This window comes from Nelumbo nucifera, chromosome 1, assembly GCF_055504915.1.
Source record: "Nelumbo nucifera cultivar China Antique chromosome 1, China Antique-T2T, whole genome shotgun sequence".
In the NCBI taxonomy this organism is placed as follows: Eukaryota; Viridiplantae; Streptophyta; class Magnoliopsida; order Proteales; family Nelumbonaceae; genus Nelumbo; species Nelumbo nucifera.
Window position 1 is genome coordinate 172,560,547 of NC_142649.1, and position 20,607 is coordinate 172,581,153.

The window sequence follows — 20,607 nt, forward strand, 5'->3', positions numbered from 1 at the left end:
GTAATTCCCAACATGTCTCCTGTGTGTGACAAGGTTTCTGACAATGAGTGCACCACAGTTTATCTTTATCATCAACTCTTTTCTGACCATCTCCCCTTTTGGCTGAATTAGTATTACTTCTTACAGCTAAAGCAATGGTCTCCCCCTCGGGGGGATTCATGGTAGATTTTCTACTTCCCTCGGACTGGACCAGAGCATACACCTCTTGGACGGAAGGAAGGTCCTTACTGCCCAAAATTTGAACTTGAATGGGTTCATACATAGGATTAAGTCCTAACAAAAAGGCAAACACCCGCTGCCGTGACACTAACTGTTTGTAAGCTTTGGCAACCTTTTCACTCTCCCAATCAATGTTCTGGATAGTAATCTAGCTCTTTCCAGATAGATGTAAGGGTAGAGTAGTAGGTGGATAAGCTTCTTTCCCCTTATTTGCATGTTGCCGACTCACCTTGCAATTGATAGATTCTGGCATAGTGTCTCTGCTCGGAGTAAGTTGAGCTTGCTTGTTCCCAAATTTCCTTGGCTGTCTCAGCCCACATAAAATTCTGCTTAACCGATGGTAGAATAGTAGTCAAAAGCCATGACATAATCATGCAGTTTTCCTGGTCCCACTCCCACTTACCATATTCAGCAGTACCGGTCCTAAGTTCCTTCACTTTTCCATTGATATACCCTGCCTTACCCCGGGCTGTGATGTACAGCCGCATCTCCTTAGACCATGTCAAATAATTTCTGCCATCTAAGGGAGTAATGGTCGTTGGAAAGTTCATAGAGTCAAGACTGCTGTTCATTCCTCCCCGGTTAAAAGATGTTCCAGAAGTTGCAGAGTCTTCGGAAGCCATAACAGGGGCTGCAAGCAGAAGTTTCAGACTTACAAACCCTCCTCTCACACTCACAAACACACAACCACCACTGTAAGATTTAAGGTGAAAAAAATAAGGCCACAGTAACTCAGCACCTGCTGTCACAGATTTTCAGGTCTAACTGACCTCACAAGGGTTGCAGTCACAGTAACACAGCACCTGCTGTGAAGAATTTACAGGTCTCTCCGACCTCACAAGGGCTAGTTTAAGCCACACATAACATCTACACTTCTGCTGGTGTATTTGTTCATCTGAACCAGGTCACACATGACCTACACAGGTTCTTTACCCACACAGTTTTGGATCACCGACCTACAGAGGTCATTGAACTCGCCTACACCATTCGGCTAGGGCAGATTTTAGGATGTTCTTGGTAACAATACCAAGAGCCGGTGATAAAAGAGAACTTCAGTCAAGGTTCCTGATCAGTTCGACTGGTTTTGGAAATTACAGTCAAGAGAAGAATGGGAGAAAAGAAGAAACACAGCCACCGACCTCTAGAAAAACTCAGTCAATCATCCGCCAATCTCTGAGTTTGATTTTTCTTCTCAGATTCTAGTTAAAAGTTAATAGAATAGAGTCCAGCAACAGTTCTCAGTGCAGGTCGAACCAATTTTCTCATTCTCAGTCCAGGTATGTGGTTTGAAAGATTTTTGATCAGGAAAAAAAAAAAAACTTTTTACAGAGTGCGGTCCTGCTCTGATACCATGATTTCATTCAGGAGTGAAGAAGAGAAGAGAAGAGGAGAAGAAGAAGAAGAGAGGAGAAGAGAAGATGGAGATCGAAGCTATAGTTCTGGCAGCGCCAGTCTTTTTTATTTAAATAATAGGGCGACCACATAAGAAATAAAAAAGGCTGACATAAGTGCCTTGCGGCACATAACTAAGATTACATCACCTACTAAGACAACTACCAACAAATCTGGAAGAATTGGATATCTATTTTAGAGGAATGGGTATATATAAGCATATAAAATTCATGCTTATGTACTTGATACAAATTTCAATTTGTTATTAGCCACACACACACACACACACACAAGAACAGAAAAGAATACCCAACAGCCCTAGTAGGGTAAGTTCAGACCTTAAACCGAGCACTTTGTTCTCACACATATAGTATACAAGCCAAACAGAGTATTAATTACAAACAATCAAAGGCCCATTAGATGCTGCAAGAAAACTGATTATTAGCATCAATTCATCTAATCTAGTAGCATTTTTTATGTAGAATTATAAGGATAAATGACTGGGAGAATATTACCTGTAATATCGCTGCATGGACTGCAATGGAGCATGCAGCATGTGTATGCATGTAATGCACAATATCCTGAATTTTCTTGCACACATTTGAAGTTAATGTTACTTCATCAAGAAGTTCGACTAGAAAGTGCTGACCTTTAATTTGCTATTGTTCCAAGATACACTCACTCACCTGACAGCCAGTACCATGCCCAAGTAACACCACACCCTCGGAATCTTCACTATTGATTAAATGCCCAATGAGTTGATCAAGTTCTTTGGCATCCTTCAAAGATACATGGTTAAAGGATAAATTGACTTAGATGAGAAAATATATACTTGCACAACCACAACCAACAACTTGGAAATGTTATAGTGTTTACAATAAGTCAACAAAAAAGCAAGAAATTATCACTTGGCCTTGCAACCAATCATTCCAAGTGAAAAAACTAAATCCATCAATACATAAAAATGTTGGGAGAAAAACATTATAACAGATGCATACATATTATATAGAACAGGAAGAAAGAACATAAAAACAAAACTGAAACTAAACCAGAAGACTTGCTAAGAATATAATCAAGGCCAACATTTTTATGATAGGTGTTTTGTTCCGTAGGCATTTTGTGATAGGTGTTTATCAAAACGTTGCCATGTCATTGCCAAATCAGCATTTAGCCTGTCATGGTGATCTGTATGCATAGGTACTCACAAAAGCTGGCCTTGATTTATGTGTGCGCCTACCGTTGGGGGAAGCTTCATTTTAACGCTTCCCCCAACGGTTTGGGCGTTTATTCACTGTTCTGCTGATGTGGCACCTAATGACACTTGGTGGTGCCTACTTGACATAAACGGTTGACATTATTACTTTTCTCGGTTTTGACAACAAATCAAGTACAAACATTTAGTTAATAAATGGAAGCTCTACCAAACACATACTTAGTAATAGGCTCAGATATTGTCACTTAAGCATAACTTAGAGCATACTTGCTGTCTACCCACCTTTCAATTGCTTGTAAGTTCTTCTCTCTAAGTCCACAAAACTTTTATGTACCTCAAAGCCAAGGATGATAAGATTTACAGTATCCTATCAGAGAACAAAGAATATTTGCATTTCATATAAGCTTTAATCTCCGTAAGTAGACTTTCATTAATCATCATGAGATGGCAAAAGAATGTATCATCCATGCATGTCCCATTAAACCAACCAAAAAGATCTCCCATGCAATCTCTAGAAACACACACACAACAAGTAGTTCCAACTAAGAAGACGAGAAAATCTACAAAATCAATTTTGAACAGTATTGAAAGCCATAGTTTGTCTTGCCTTTATTCTGATTTTCTAGTCTTGCACTACTCTTCTGAGCAAACCAACAGAAGAATCTTTATCTAACAGCCTACAATATTCTCAAAACAGCTTAAGCGACTATTCTCTGTGCAGTGCGAATCTGTTCACTTACTAACTTGAAAGCTATTGATGTTTAAAGCTAATCTAGGGGACAAAATGAATTTAACCAAGGGCACCTGATATAGCAAACAGATATCTCCAGATTGACTGAATCTCAAGTGAAGACATAATTTCAGAGTTACTTTTACGAAAAAATTTTCCAAGAAAAACCACCATCACCACTGTACCACTCCCGAGTGTTGGTATTGCAAACCAGAAAAGCAAATAAGCTTTAAACCCTTCCCTTCTATCTGTATGAAAGGAAACTGAAGAAATAGGAAGCAACAAAAAGGCCAATAATGGTCCAAATGACTACACATTGGCTAAATAGAATTCAATATAATCTATCAGAAAGGTTTTTTTTCTTAAGCAGTAATCCATTTCTTTCATAAAAAAAATCACCTAATTGCCCCACAAAAGGATATCATGCCTTAAAGTATGACTATTGATCCAAAACAAAGCAATATGGAAAGACCCAAACTACTAAAGACAGCATCACAGATTGATGCCTGGCCCCAAACATCACCACACTAGGTGATCCCTTACTGCCCCTGCTCTAGCCAATGAATCAGCTACAGAATTTGCACATCATACCCAGTTGAATGACCGTTCAGCATGTTGTCTAGGAATTGAGCCTGTCTAACTAATGGCTTGAAACTCCATGGACTGTTTTCCTGTTTCTTCAACAAAAGAAAGAAAATTTAAAAGAAAGAAGCTGAGTGGGAAATCCTGAATCCAGGTATGTTTGGTACTGAAGAGAAAAGATGCATTTAGGGATAATATGGATGGCATCATTATGGCTTACTTGGATCTTAGTGGGTATGGAGACCCAGTTTGTGCCAAGCTTTTCTCTTCTCCAGGGTCTGAGATTTCTGTCCCCTCCTACTATGGGTAGGGTAGAGATTGAGTTTTACTCTTGTGCTGCACTAAGCTGGATGATTAATGGCTCTGAGGGACCAAGGTTGCTGCATTGACATATTACAAAGCCAAGACCTTGGCTTCTAGAGTGAAAAGCTTATTCTGATGAATAGGTCAACTAAAATTCAGCAGTGGGAGGCCTGGTGCAGAGTTGGGTTGGGAGGGATGAGCCCATATTGGGGACCTGAACTACCAGACTAGTTGTTTTTGCTTCTATTTCTGGTCTTTGGTGGATTTTTATTGCCTACTTTTGTGCCCTCTTTGTGTGCTGTTTTTAGTTTTGTTTGTTCTATTTTTCTTCTTCGACAACCCTTTTATATTTTACTATTCTCATCATTTATGAATGCATCCTGATCCTGTTACTGATCCACAGAGAGATAAAGAGTCCAATAACATGCACTTTGGGATGACACCAATAAGCACTTATTTGCATTTGGGAAATAAGCCCAAATTTTGAGCTTATTTTTAAGTGCTTATTATTTCCTTTCTAGCCCATCTTGGCCCGCCACATCATTTTGAAAAGGGTAAAATACAAAAAACCTCCCCTGAACTTTTCAGAAACTCAACAAAAACCTCCCTTCCATCACTGTCCCAGACGGAACACGTTAGATTGATGCATCAGTTTTTTCCAAATATCTATTCCACCCTTTTATAAATTATTTTACATACAAAATTACTGAAATAATCCCATTTTAACTCAACAAAAAAACATTAATCAGTAATTTTGTATGTAAAATTACTGAAATGCACAAGAAAAATCTCTGTGAAAATCCAATTTACAAGAAAAATCTACACTTATCCATAATATATGTGAGATACTGATGAAAATGAAATAATTTATACTAACCAAGAGTAAAATAACATACGTTAGACAACCCAGCATATATCATATATGCTGCATCATATACAACATCATCAATTAAACCCTGTCCAAAAAATTTGGCTTCACCATGCACTTTCCACTCTATCTAGGGGCTACAGCCATTTCATACGCAATTAGAAAATCACATAGGTTTTACCACATGACACAAAGTATTATTCCTTGGTTTATCTTCCTAGCATACCTCTTTTATTAGCATCATTAGACACATATACCAGACCCATTTTATTAAAAATGTACAATGCATGTGCATTTCCACTAAGGCTATATCATATTTTGACATGGATATATATTGTAGAGATGAAGACAGGGACATCTACTCATTTTTTATATGTTGATAGTTGCAGGAATATGCTCCCACATTTATTTGTTTTATTTTAAACTGCTGTACTTGTGTTTTCTCTCTGTCACAGTTGACAGGGGTATTTTTGTCATTGTACTCCTTTTTATCAAGTAATATAAAAGCCAATGAGGGGGTGGCAGAGCCTGATTCATTCTGCTCTCTCTACCTCTCATTCTCTTCTCTTTTCTTCTCCTTCCTTTCTCCTTCTTCTTCTCTTGAACGGGTTTCAAACTAAACCTAGGACTGCTACATCTGTTTTCAAGTTGGTATCAGAGCAGGTTTAGGTTTAGTTTCTTGGTCTCATGTAGGCATTGCCCAGCTGGCTGCATGAGACTCTATCAGGGCTGGAATTTTAAAACTTTTCTTGCCTAATTCTTGGAGGTCAGTGGAGTTCGGTGCACTGTTATTTGCACCTCTTTGTTCTCAATTCTGCCCAATGACTAGGAAGAATCATAGAAACCTTTTTCGATTGAGGCTTAGGGGTTAAATCTCAAGTTGAAGGCAGCGCTCAGTGTTTTCTGGGCAGTTTTTTGACTTGTCTAGAGGCCGACTGCAAGTGGACTGTCAGAAGCCTTTGGAGGTTGCAGCTGAAACTTCTCCTCTGTTTTCTAGGGTTTTTTCCCTTGCTGGAACAACCAGGTGTGTTGCAGTCGATTTGTTTCAGCCTGACTCCATTTTTTAAATAAGAAAATCATTCTTTCCGGCAGAAAATTGCTGGGAAGTGTGACACCTTTCTCAGTTCAGAATGGAGAATATTGTAGGGACTGGTAGTGTGACAGACAGCAACACCTTCCAGCAACATATAACAAATGAGTCAGAAGGATGCAGCAACATATAACAAATTGTTGGAAAGAAATAGGGTTTTTGAGTTCCTTGCAGGGCTGAATACCAAATATGATATAATGAGACAACAACTTCTTACTAGGGAAGGTGTTACCTTGTCTCAACTCTCGAGCATACTCTTTAGTACACGGTGAGTGAGAGTAGAAGGAATGTTATGCTACAAAACTTCCAGACTAAAACAGCTTTAGCAGCTCTGAAGCCGAAGCATTATGGTGACAAGGAGAGAGAGGTAAGGAAGGAAGAAAAAACGATCATATGTGACTATTACAAGAAACCTAGACACACTAAAGAGACCTGTTAGAAGCTTCATCCTCAGTTGGCGCCTTCAAGAATTAAGAATAAGAAGGGAAATGCAAATGTTGCTACTGCTACAGATGTCTCATCCCCCACCGGAGCTAGGTCTACCTCCTTCGATGCCTTGGCTGCTATCAGGGCAGTCCTGACATAGCTGGAGAATGAGGCCGACATTACTGGACCATCTCAGTCTACCTCAGGTCCCTCTATCTCCACTTTAGCTTTTGCTCACTCAGGTATAGGGGCTACTACCTATCATTAATCAATTCCAGGTAACACTGATCTTGTTTGGATTGCAGATTCGGGTGCATCAGATCATTTGACCAGCTTGGCCTCTCTATTTTCTTCTTACCATTTGTCCTCTGGAAGAGAAAAGGTCTTTATTGCTGATGACTCCCTTGTCCCCATCTCTAGCAAGGGGGACATTAGAGTGTCTGATACACTTTCCTTATCATCAACTTTACATGTGCCCAAACTTAGTACTAACCTTCTTTCCATTAGTAGCATTACTAAAATCCAGAATTATTCAGTGACTTTTTTCCCTGATCATTGTGTTTTCAAGGATCTGGTGACAAAGAAGGTGATTGGGACTGGCCATGAGGTGAATGGGATCTACTTGCTTGAGCATCCACCAAGAAGAAATAAAGGAGTTGGAAAGTATTTTGCCTCTCAATCTGTGAGTCAAATTATGCTTTGGCATAATTGGTTAGGTGACTTGTCTTTTGGGTCTTTAAAGAGTCTTTTTCCTACTTTGTTTGAATCAGTCCAAGTGTCCAATTTAAGTGTGAAAGTTATGAGTTGGCAAAACATTGTAGATCGATCTATACTTTGAATAATAAAAGAAGCATTCTTCCTTTTGAAGTTGTGCATACTGATGTTTGGGTACCATATCATATCACTGCTATGGGGGATACAAGTATTTCCTATTATTTGTTAATGATTATTCTCGTTTCTCTTAGGTTTATCTCATGCGTTCTAGTGATGAGGTCCCCATTTTGACCCAGGCCTTCCATCAAATGGTTCTTACTCAATTTGGGGTGAGGATCAAAATTTTCAGATCTAATAATGCCAAGAAATACTTCTCCAAACCATTGAGCTCGTACTTCCTTAAGCATGGAGTTATTCATCAGATCACCTGTTCTTATACCCTTCAGCAAAATGGGGTAACTAAGAGGAAGAACATGCACATCCTCAAGGTTGCAAGAAGCATTATGCTCAATTCAAATGTCCCTATACATTTTTGGGGAGATGCAAATTGTATGGTTGTGTATCTCATTAATCGGGTTCCTTCTCGTGTCTTGGGCTTGAAGACTCCTTTCACCTTATTGTATCCTAAGAAAGATTTGTTTTCTATTTCTCTTAGAGTTTTTGGGTGAACATGTTTTGTTCAGATTTTGGGACCGAATTGTTCTAAATTTGATCCAAAAGCTTCCAAATGCATTTTTCTTGGGTATGCACAAAGTCAAAAGGGATACTGTTGTTATGACCCAGTTTTTGGCTCTCGGTTTGTGTCTATGGATGTTATCATCTTTTAGGATGTGTTATGATTCGGCCTGCCTTGGAGTTCTGTTTGTCTGAGATTAGTCACGTAGAGAGAGGTAGAAAGGTGGAAGAAAGAGAGAGAGAAAAGAAGAAAATCTGGTTCGAACTAGAAGTCAAAGAACATAACTCCCATTCGGTCAGACATGTGCTTTTATTATTAAAATTAATGGAAAAGACATATGTGCCCTTATTTAAGTAAGGAGCACTGGTTCTAACACAATATTACAGATCAACAACCTTAATCTAAGTATAAAGACAGAAATACCCCTATGCTAACACTCCCCCTCAAGCTGGGAGTATATGATAATACTCACCAGCTTGTTACATATGTAGTCCACTCTTCCCCGACTCAAGCCTTTTGTAAATAAGTCTGCCCACTGGTTTCCTGTATTAACATATGCAGTGTCTAGCTCTCCATTCAGCACCTTCTCCCTCACAAAGTGACAGTCAACCTCAATGTGCTTGGTTCTTTCATGAAACACCGGATTAGAAGAAATATGAACTGCAGCCTGATTGTCACAGTAGAGCTTCATTGGAGTATTGACGTTGTACCCTCCTTCCTGTAGAAGGTTCCTTAGCCACACTAATTCACAAGCAATATGTGCCATAGCCCTATATTCTACTTCTACACTACTTCTTGCCACGACTGTCTGCTTCTTAATTTTCCATGTCACCAGGTTACCTCCTAGGAAAGTGCAATAGCCTGTGGTAGACCGCCTATCAGACATAGAACTGGCCCGGTCAGCATCAGAATACCCTTCTATTTCAAGTTTTCCGCCACTTTTGTATATCAAACTGCGACCTGGAGCCCCTTTTAAATACCTCACAATTCTCAAAACTGCATTCCAATGAGGAATCAGAGGTTTCTGCATGAACTGACTCACCACACTAACCGCAAATGAGATGTCTGGCCTAGTAATGGTTAGGTAGTTCAGTTTACCTACAAGTCGTCGGTATCTGCCAGGGTCTTCAAACACTTCACCCATATCACTACTTAGCCTAGTATTTGTGTCCATAGGTGTTTCAGTTGGTTTATCACCCAACAAGCCTGTTTCTTCCAGCAAATCAAGCACATATTTCCTCTGACACAGATTAATACCATACTTAGATCTTGCTACCTCTATCCCCAAGAAATATTTCAGTTTACCAAGATCCTTTATCTGAAATGATCATGTAGATAAGTCTTCAGCCTGTCAATACCCATGTTATCATTCCCAGTAATAACAATATCATCTACATACACCACCAACAGTATTTTTCCTCCCGGAGAGTCATAACTGAATACAAAATGATCAACTTGGCACAGTTTCATACCAAACTTCTTTACTACTTCACCGAACCTACCAAACCATGCTCGAGGAGACTGTTTAAGCCCATATATAGCCTTCCTTAGTCTGCACACCTTACCATCCTCCCCCTGAGCAACAAACCCTGGAGGTTGCTCCATGTAGACCTCCTCGAGCAAGTCACCATGCAAAAAGGCATTCTTGATATAAAGCTGATATAGCGGCCAATCATACATAGCTGCAAGAGAGATCACAACACGAACTGACCCTATCTAGGAAACTGGTGAGAAGGTCTTTGTGTAGTCAATACCATAGGTTTGGGAGTACCCTTTTGCAACCAATCGCGCTTTCAGGCGTTCAACACTACCATCAAGTAGATACTTAATTGTATAAATCCATTTACAACCAACAGCTTGCTTCCCAGGAGGAAGAACGGTGAGGTCCCAAGTATGATGATGAAGGGCTGAAAGTTCTTCTTCCATCGCACGGCACCACCCTAGAGAGGCAAGGGCTTCCTGGACATCCTTAGGGACAACAACTGATGATAACAAGGTCACAAACTGGCGATGGGAGGCAGAAAGGTGAGTAAGTGAAACATAATTAGAAATAGGATGAAGGGTGCAAGTGCGTTTACCTTTCTTCAAGGCAATGGGGAGATCAAGCTCAGATGATGCTGGGTTCGGATCTAGAGCCGGATCTATCGACGGAGATGTAGCCGGAGGAGTAGTAGCTGGTACGCGTGGGCAATGTGTATACACATGACGGATAGGTGGGCGTTCAACAGGTGGTGGCGCCGGAGGCAAGGATTTGGTTACGGCTGGAACAAGGGGATGAGGGTCGGCAACGGGAAGTGGAAGAGGAGGAGGTGATGAGGAGGAAGAAGCATCACCGGACCCCAAAAAGAACGGAGTAGACTCAAAGAAGGTGACATCAGTACACACAAAGGACCGTCGAGAACTAGGATGGTAACACTTATACCCTTTTTGGGTCCGAGAATAGTCAAGGAAGATGCACTTGAGAGAACAAGCATCGAACTTGTCATTCCCGGGACCCAGATTATGGACGAAGCAGACACACCCAAATACCTTAGGCGTAAGAGGGAACGGAGACAAAGGCGGGAAGCAAGATCGTAAACGGAGAATGACCATCAAGGATGAACGTGGGCATCTGATTAATCAGAAAGCAAGAGGTAAGCACCGCATCACTCCAAAAGGGTTTGGGAACATTCATGTGATGCATGAGGGATCGTGTTGTTTCCAAGAGATGGCGATTCTTTCTCTCAGCCACCCCGTTTTGTTGTGGGGTGTAGGTACATGAGGTCTGATGTATAATGCCGTGTTGGTCCAGGTATTCTTGAAATGATGAGGATAAATATTCACGGCCATTATCAGAACGGAAAACTTTAATGTGAATACCAAATTGATTACGAATCTCAGCATAAAATTTCTGAAAAATGGTAAACAATTCACTTCTTTCTTTCATTAGATAGAGCCACATAATGCTTGAAAAGTCATCTACAAAAATGACAAAATATCTTATCCATTATATGGCATCACTTTATAAGGACCCCAAACATCGGAGTGAATCAAAGAAAAAGGACTCGACACACGGTTATCAACCCTAGAACTAAAGGGAACACGATGGTGTTTCCCAAACTGACACAACTCACAATCCAAAACAGAAAGTTGACTCAAAGACGGAACTAAAGACTTCAAGACTTTTAGCGACGGATGACCAAATCGGCAGTGCCACTAGAGAGGAGAAGGGATGACTGGAGAGCTGTTGAAGTTCTTCCACCACCGTCAAGATAATACAGTCCACCAGCTTCATGCCCTCCACCAATCTTCATCCCCATCTTGAGATCCTGAAAAACACACATAGAGGGATAAAAAGTAATGGAGTAGTTAAGCGATTTGGTCAGCTTACTAACAGACATAAGATTAAAAGACAATTTAGGAACATACAAAACTGATGAGAGGGATACAGGGTCTAGGTCAACATTACCAACACCACAAATTGAGGATGTGGAACCATTAGCAAGGGTGACAAATTGTGATGTTGAGCAATGAGATAGGGAAGAAAACACACCTGGAGTTCCAGTCATGTGATCGGAGGCTCCAGAGTCGATGATCCAAGGATTGGGTGTGGATGCCAAACAAGCCATACCTGAGTGAGCGAAAGTCGCCGTGTTCTGCTGTGATTGGATAAACCTCTCATATTCATCACGAAGAACACTCACCTTTTCCTTCACAGGACCATCTGTGGATGTAGGAGTGATCTGATCAGATGAACGATTCTCCTGTCTAAAGATGGAACTGGTGTCACTAGTCACGGCGTGATTGGCCCAGGTTGAGGGTGGACCATGTAGATCATAACAATAGTTAATGGTATGTCCATCCATACCACAATGAGTGCACCTCCTCGGGCCTGAGCTACGTCCTCTACCACGGACTCCCCCTGAATCTCTGCCCCCAGTACGACCACCACCACGATTATAAGTAGGCCCACCATTGCCACTTCGGCCATACACCAGACCACTACTACCACCACGGCCAGACTAGGCTCCCCGAGCTCCACCTCTAGCACCATGGCCTCTCGACACAGCAAAAGCAGATCTATTTGAGATATTAGAGTTCTCAGTAGATTCGATAGAAGTCCTCCGGAGTCGAGCAAATACCTCTTCTAAAGAGGGGAGAGCTGATCCTCCTAGTATCTGAGCCCGTACTGGTTCATATTCAGATTTCAGTCCCACCAAAAATCTAGTCACATCAAGTTGTTCTCTCTGTTGTTGCTGAATCTTGACATCAGAAGTGAGAGGGTGATAGACATTCAACTCATTACGTATGTTTCTCATACTGGCATAGTACTCCTCAAGACTCTGATTGCCCTGTTGCAGATTAAAGTACTCCTGATACAGCTGATACACTCTGGTTGTATTGTCCTGACCCGAATACAATTTCTTCGCATGGTCCCACACATCTTTGGCAATGTCAAGAAACATGAAGTTTACACTAATCCTGGGTTCCATACTATTCCATAACCATGTGATGATTTGAGCATCCTCTTGCTCCCAGTCTTCATACTCGTGAGAGTCAGTGGAGGGTTTCTCCTCTCTTATATGTTTTACCTTCTTCTTTGCCTTCAGAAAGACTTCGACGGATTTAGCCCAAGGCACATAATTCTCTCCATTTAGTTTAATGGAGGTCATCTGAACATTCAGGTAGTTTGTAGGCACCATCACATTAGGTTTACAATCATTGTTATCTCCCATTTTGTTATCACCGATTCTGCACACTTGCTGAATTCTATTACCACTAAATTCTGCACACTGCACACGACTAGATCACACTCGTCACACTGATTTCAGCACTTGTTGTTGCTGAAAAGTGTACTCTTTACACCACAAACCCTACTCCTATGGCCACCTAAAATCTCACCACTATATGATCACAACTCTTCCTTCGAAATACACAAAAACAGCATAAACCCTAGCACACTACTGTTTGAAACCCCAGCATATGATCTGAAACATACTTCCTATTTGATCCACAACAGAAATCATGCACAGAAATCTCTTACCTTATCACTGAAGGAACAACCACACGAGCAGAAAATCAGTCCACACAAGACAGCCACTGCACCACCCAGATCGGCCCTCTTCTCTTCATCAATTAGGGGAGGGCGATCTTAGAAACAACAACAACCGACCACACAAGACATGACTGGAGGCATAGAAACCTCCAAGGGGAGAGGGCGATCACTCCATTTCAGCCCTTTTCCTTATCTCCAGTTGAATGCAGGAAAATCAAGAGAAACCCTAGATAAGGTGTGCAGAGAATAGAAATCTAGGCAGATTCGAGTGGCTCTGATACCATGTTATGATTCGGCCTGCCTTGGAGTTTTGTTTGTCTGAGATCAGTCACATAGAGAGAGGTAGAAAGGTGAAAGAAAGAGAGAGAGAGAAAAGAAGAAAATTTGGTTCGAACTGGAAGTCAAAGAACATAACTCCCATTCAGCCAGACATGTGCTTTTATTATTAAAATTAATGGAAAAGACATATGTGCCCTTATTTAAGTAAGGAGCAGTGGTTCTAACACAATATTACAGATCAACAACCTTAAACTAAGTATAAAGACAGAAATACCCCTACGCTAACAAGATGTTCCATTTTATCCAAGAGTTTCATCTCAAGGGAGAGAGAAGAGAGGGGTGTGTCTGCTCCTGAAGTTCCTCTTCCTCTTCTTGTTCTTGAAAAAGAATTGTGTCAGGAGGATCATTGTCAAAAATGTAAGGAGTTGAAGATTTATCATAGGAGGTGGAGGCGAGTTGATTCAGGTGCTCTTGATCAGCACAAGCCAGTTCTAGTTTCTTCTATAGCACCTGATTCAGATACTATTGCTTCCACTCCTGAGACTACCATCATAGAGCCATTGTCTTATACTAATGATCTTGACCTTCCCATTGTAGTTCGTAAAGGGAAACGGAGATGCACCATCCACTGCTCATTACATATCTCAGTTTCTCTCATATTATCATCTTTCCCAATCCTATAAATCCTATCTAGCATCCATTTCTACTATATCCATTCCTAAAACTCTGCAGGAAGCTCTTTCTATGCCTGAGTGGAAGGATGCAATGGAGGAAATGAATGCACTCATTAAAAATGAGACATGGGAGCTGGTTGGTCGACCTGATGGAAAGAAACCAGTTGAATGCAGATAGGTGTTCACTGGAAATATAATGCAGATGGATTAGTTGAAAGATATAAAGCCCATCTTGTTGCAAAGGGCTACACACAGACCTATGGCATTGATTACTTAGAGACCTTTGCACTAGTTTCCAAGATGAACGCTACCTGAGTTCTGTTATCTCTAGCTACAAACTTTTCATGGCCTTTGTTCCAAATGGATGTCAAGAACGTTTTCCTCAATGGTGATTTATAAGAGGAAGTGTATATGGATTTACCACCTGGTTTTTATGATACAGATGTTGGCAAGAAAGCTTGCAGACTCAAGAAGGCATTGTATGGTTTAAAGCAATCTCCAAGGGTATGGTTTGACGGGTTTAGACTTGCTCTGGAGAAATTTGAATATATCCAGGCTCATTTAGGCCACACACTTTTCATCAGGAGGGGTGGTTCCTCTTTGACACTTCTTAATGTGTATGTACATGACATTGTGGTAACAGGTAGTGATGTTGATGAGATTAATTCCCTCAAATAATTACTTCACAAGGAGTTTGATCTAAAAGATTTGGGTCATCTCCAATATTTTTTGGGCATTGAGGTGGCTAGATCTAAACATGGCATGTTTATTTCTCAAAGAAAAGATGTAGGGTACTGTGCCTTTGTTGGAAGAAATCTGGTTTCATGGCGAAGTAAGAAACAAAACGTAGTGGCTCATTCAAGTGTTGAAGTTGAATACAGATCTATGGCTCATGGAGTGGCAGAAGTTCTATGGCTGAGATTTTTACTTAAAGAACTTGGCATTGAGCATGAGAAGCCCTTAATGTTGTCTTGTGACAATCAGGCTGCTATTAATATTGCCTATAACCCAATACAGCATGACAAGACGAAACACATTGAGGTGGATTGACACTTCATTAGGGAGATAGTAACTTCCCAATAAGTGTGCTTGCCTTATATTGCCTCTGATAAGCAGCTTGCTGATCTTTTCACCAAGGCAGTCACTAAAGTCAGAATGGAAACAGATTTACACAAGTTGGGAATGCTCGATATCTATTCCCAACTTGAGGGGGAGTGTAGAGATGATGACAGGGACATCTAGTCGTTTTTTATATGTTGATAGTTGCAGGAATATGCTCCCCACATTTATTTGTTTTATTTCAAACTGTTGTACTTGTGTTTTTCTCTCTGTCACAATCGACGGGGGTATTTTTGTCATTGTACTCCTTTTTATCAAGTAATATAAAAGCCAATGAGAGGGTGGCAGAACCTGATTCATTCTGCTCCCTCTTCCTCTCATTCTCTTCTCTTTTCTTCTTCTTCTTCTTCTTCTCTCTTGAACAGGTTTCAAACTAAACCTAGGACTGCTATATCTGTTTTCAAGTGATATCTTCACCAAATTTCTACTTTGTCAACCCACAAATCCTTTTACTTCCTTTCTTTCTAACACTCATTCCATACAATAATGCATGTAGGGATGCAACATTCCCATTGACCTTTCTTTCTAAAGTCTTGGACATATTCCACATCATCCTCACAACTGGTCCTAGGGATAGCCATCATTCCACACAGAAATGAAACATTTAAAACCCCCTATACAAATGGATATAAAATATGATTATAAACTTTATAAATACTAATACCCTCTTAGGTAGAGAAATCACAGAATGCTTCTTTTTCAGATACTTTAGAATGTTACCATTTTCCCAGACCAAAGGGGTGAATGGTTCAGAAAGTGATTACTGGTGAAATGGTTATGGGATAACACTCAAGAAACATGAACATACAGATATGTGTTAAGAGAAGTTAGTAACCTGGCTGCAGAAACAATGGTCACATTCCAATGGCTTCCCAGGAGTGCAAACAGCATGGCTAATGCCTTAGCTAGGCAAGGGGTTAATAGATCTCAAATATTCTGGGGGGAGATTCCTAGGGAATTTAATGTATAATACATCTTGGTATAGGTAGCTTTCCTAGTCTACACAAATTCTTCTTTCTTTATACTTTATACATGTTTATGGTAATCAATAGAATTTTTTAGTGTTCTCAATAAAAAAATAGTTCAAGTGGAGCTGAAATGTAGGTCCTCGGTTGGATCCTTCTACGTTGCTTCAGCTAGAGGTTTGACAGATGCATTAGATGCAAGTTGTATTGATGACCCTTATGTGGCTATTGTACCTTGATAAAGGTGTTACAGTTGACCACTTACAATACAGGGACACAAATTCATAACCTTTGTTGTATGGTGTGTGTAAAGCAGCTGAAAGACGGTTAATCGCCTTTCCTCTTTTGTCCATTAACATCATTCTTATGGGAGTTAATAAGCTCATTATCTCAGATATCATGGATTTACCCCTCATCAATGAAGTAATCCAATCTTGGGTTTATGTTGCAATTAGTAGAAAGGAGAGTTGCTTTGGTCATTGGTTCCATATGGAATATGTTAAGTTGTTTGGAGAGGATGCAATCAAAGAATTCTAGACAGAGAAGAAAAGACAGTTATTTGTATGTGTTGGCCATTAGGAACATTATCATGTGGATATTTTGCTTGTAATTGGGAAATGTTTTGGGTGTTGAGGGTGGAAAACCGAAAAGTTTGGGCTTTAGGCTTTTTTATAATCTTTTATCAGCAATTGGGTTTTTTTATAATTCTTACTATATTATCATCTCCATTAATAAAGTTTTATATCACTTGTAGAAAAATCTTCCTAGAACCTAATCTGTAATTTTTTTCCTCTTGTCTATCTAGAAATTTTTATACAAGTTAGGCAATTTCTGTGGTGCCAGAAAGGTATGGTACATGAAAAATTTTAAACAATCAGAAACCCACATGAATTTGGGTGAATACCAATTGATTGGTTACCAGTTTTTAAGGTACCATAGTTGGACTCTACAGATCAACTGCGCCATTATATGTATAGCAAATACTTTAATGTACATCATGAAATATAGATTATGACCATCCAACTTACTGTTTTTCTATGTAGAAAAAAATAACATAATCTATTCGTCTTAAAGAACTAATCAAGTCCACATTGCGTCCCTATGCATCAATAATAAGATGATGAAAAAAAAAGTGAATTACCACCTGTTGCAAGCTGGAGGTTCCATATCCGGTGTAAGAAGATGATAGCAACAACTGTACCAAGGACCATTTTTCTTTTTCCAGGGCAAGTGACAAAGGTTCCAAGTACCTGCAAAATAATAGAAACTTTGAATTTTTAAACTCTAATAAGTCCCCCAATAAGCATGGGCTTCTGTCGAGTATCCAAAACTGTGTTTATATTGTATTGTTGATCAGCCATTCCAACTAAGTGGGTTTTCCCGTTATCTTGTTACCCTCAGCTTGGATGCTTTAATCCAGTGTTTTAAAAGACACACCTAATGTGCACCTAGGCTTACAGGCAAGGCACCTCTCTAAAGCAAGGTGCAACCCCTTTCAAAAGGCACATGTCCTTTTTAAATATGTTTTTTTTTTTTAGATTCATATATGTTTTATACCTTTTTAATGGTTCATCAACTTCTAAATTACCTTTTTATTGCTGTTTGCACACTAGTAATGGTCTATGAACTCTTAAAATAAATACAAACAAAGAACATTCAAATACTTAAAGCCTTAGCTACTGCAAACAGAATCTCGATAGAAAAATTTCTACTAAACAAGCAACAAAAATGCAACTAATATCCTGTCTCTAATCCTAAAATGGAATGAAATGCAATTAAAATTACAAAAACTAAATCCTTTACATACCTGGGCAGAGGGACAATCTCCTATAATTAGCATTTAGGAATGCAAGATGTTTAACAGCACACTAGCCACTTAAAGTAATGCAACTAGGAGCTAAATAAGCAAATTGAAAGTTTAACACCACAACCATGTGATCCCTTCTTAACTACTTGGCTGGTTAAATTATAGCATTCAAAAAGAATGTCTTCAGCCATTACTCCTCGTGGATTATTAAGAGCCACGAATAAAAAAAAGGGCCTGCATTCTCTTTGCTGCTTTATAGATATATTAACTTGGGAGGAAATGTATGAGAATAATTTTATTGATAAGTGATAAGAGCTCTGTGGTGGCATGGTTAAGTCAAGCTTTGAGTGAATATGTAAGCAATGTTAGAGCTTATCAGATTTAAATGTCAAAAGATCACAATGTAAAGGGGAAAAGGAAAAGTTTGATGCATGTGATGGGGATAACAGAGGGAAAGAGGGGGATTAAACACGTACAGTATAATTATTATAAAAAAGAAATGTGAAACATACTCAGTTGCTAGAAAACCATCAGTTAGCCCGCCAATGAAAATGACTTGTCGTTTGAAATCACCCATTTTGAATGCAACCTGTCCAACAAATAAAAATATTATATTACAATACAGACATAATGAGAAAACCGTACTCAAGACTTCCTTGGCTGTTCATAAGTACCAACACATCTCTTTACTTGAGGAATAGCCATTGATGAAGTTGGATGCTAAACAAAGACTAAATTCACAAATAAATGAATTTTACATATGGTTTGGGTAACCAGGTTAGCTTAGCAACTCTGTCAACTCCTTAGGACTCCACCGGAATTAAGACATCAACAAAATGTCTTGTTCGGAACCCTAATTCTACTGAAAACAAGATTTTTTTCCCAGTATCATGTACACCAGTGTTACAATAATTAACAAGCATTTCATAGCTTTTTATGTCCATAATGGTCACATACAAATATGGCATTTTTTTATTCTTGGGATCACGACCTTAATAGTGATCCTGTAAGAACTCCGACGAATCAATTAGTGAAAAATTATTTTAGAACAATGCGGTTTCGAGCTCTTTTCAATCACTGTGATCGAGTATAGCTAACCACCTTGAAGCGGACGACCAAGTAATTCCATACCAAATAATCGAACTCATGAGGTACATGAAGAAAGAATAATTCTTAAACAAAAACAAGTTCAGGAACTAAAATGATCCTACGCTCCTTACAGCATGAATTTTCATCGTGGTGAATTACAGAAATCTATGTTTTCAATCATCGAACGAGTCTTACTCAGAACTCTTTCAAGCATCTAATTCCAAATTCGTGTCTAAACAATTTTTTTAAAAGATGATCTGGAAGATTATTGCCCAAGGAGAGGAGGAAAAGGGAAAAAAAAAACAAGCCAAGAATCAGACCTGTACGGGCTTGGGGCCGTACTTAAAGAGAATGCCTTGTAGATTCTTCCGCTTGACAGAACCACCTACATCGCCTGAAGTTTTGTTGTTATTCATGTTAGGGTTTCCAGGCTTAGCAGGGCGGCCGCAAACAAAGCCGGAGAACCACGAAGTAGTTTTAAACGAGGAAGAAGAAGAGGGAGATGCAGAAGGAGGATCCATTAGAGAAACTCCGATTCAAACATCCTCATAAACGGATTCTGTATGCCGACTGAACATGGCTCCTCTCCCTCTCCCTCCCGGTCGTCGGGTTTCTGAACTCAGTAGCGTGAAACCGAGTTTTCAAAATTCCGGTTCAACTTGCCGCTGGAGTCTGGAGGGATATATATTCTGCACATTCGTTATGCATGGTCGGTTAGTTCATAATCAATCCTCGTCTCTCGGAGTAGTGCTGGCGGTACAACTTTTCTACTTCTTGTACCCTATACAACTGCATCCTACACCACTATTTATGAACATATCATTAGTTCACATGTTCAGGTGGTCCGCCACGCAACATTCCAGATTATGGCGACTCCTATCTCTTGATAGCAAAAACAATGCGCACGTAGTATCGAGACACACACCAGGAATATCTCCCTTACATGTGAATCTGGGTTTCATCCCCAAAAACCGGCTCCAACACCATTGGAACTGTGCATTGGGAATTTTTCACAGTGACCTTTTGTTGGGATTGATTGTTGTAACCTTGTGTTGGGATCATATCCTAAATCCATCCAAGTTAAATTCATAACTAATGTTTAGATTTGCAAGCTTTTAATTACTTCAATGGTAAGATGACCTTTTTATAAGTTTTAGGTAATTCGCCACAAGGGTTGAAATGGTGGCTAAAACTTACCTTCTGATTTAGATTTATTTATTTATGGGTAAAGTACTTAAACTACCCCTAAGTTTTAGGAAATGAATTGAAACTTACCCTATCATTTGACAAATCCTTTAAAGTATCTCTAGGTTTTTTAACAATTAATTATCATTAATAACCACTAATGGAAAGATAAAAAATACTATTTCACCCTTCATTTTTCTTCAAAATTTCAAAATAATAACATTTAAATAAATAGCTCTGG

The 20,607-nt window shown here is 39.6% G+C and overlaps 1 protein-coding gene across 4 annotated transcripts in view; it reads right to left on the reverse strand.

Moving 5' to 3' along the window:
* Positions 1-19,964, reverse strand: part of LOC104596426 (UPF0613 protein PB24D3.06c-like) — a 45,822-nt gene extending 25,858 nt beyond the window's left edge. For 2 of the 4 annotated variants that reach the window (XR_016080659.1, XM_088895275.1), the window contains exons 1-5: positions 19,502-19,963; positions 18,605-18,681; positions 17,430-17,535; positions 2,298-2,390; positions 2,127-2,192 (exon numbers count right to left, since the gene is read on the reverse strand). Coding sequence is in view for 3 of the 4 variants with exons in the window: in XM_088895275.1 (XP_088751401.1) it covers positions 2,127-2,192; positions 2,298-2,390; positions 17,430-17,535; positions 18,605-18,681; positions 19,502-19,702 (543 nt within the window). In the remaining variant the exon portion in view is untranslated. Of the gene's footprint in view, positions 1-2,126; positions 2,193-2,297; positions 2,391-17,429; positions 17,536-18,604; positions 18,682-19,501 lie in introns of all 4 variants that reach the window. The other 2 variants (XM_010257579.3, XM_088895274.1) reach the window with 2 other exon arrangements.
* Between the last annotated feature and the right edge of the window lie 643 nt (positions 19,965-20,607).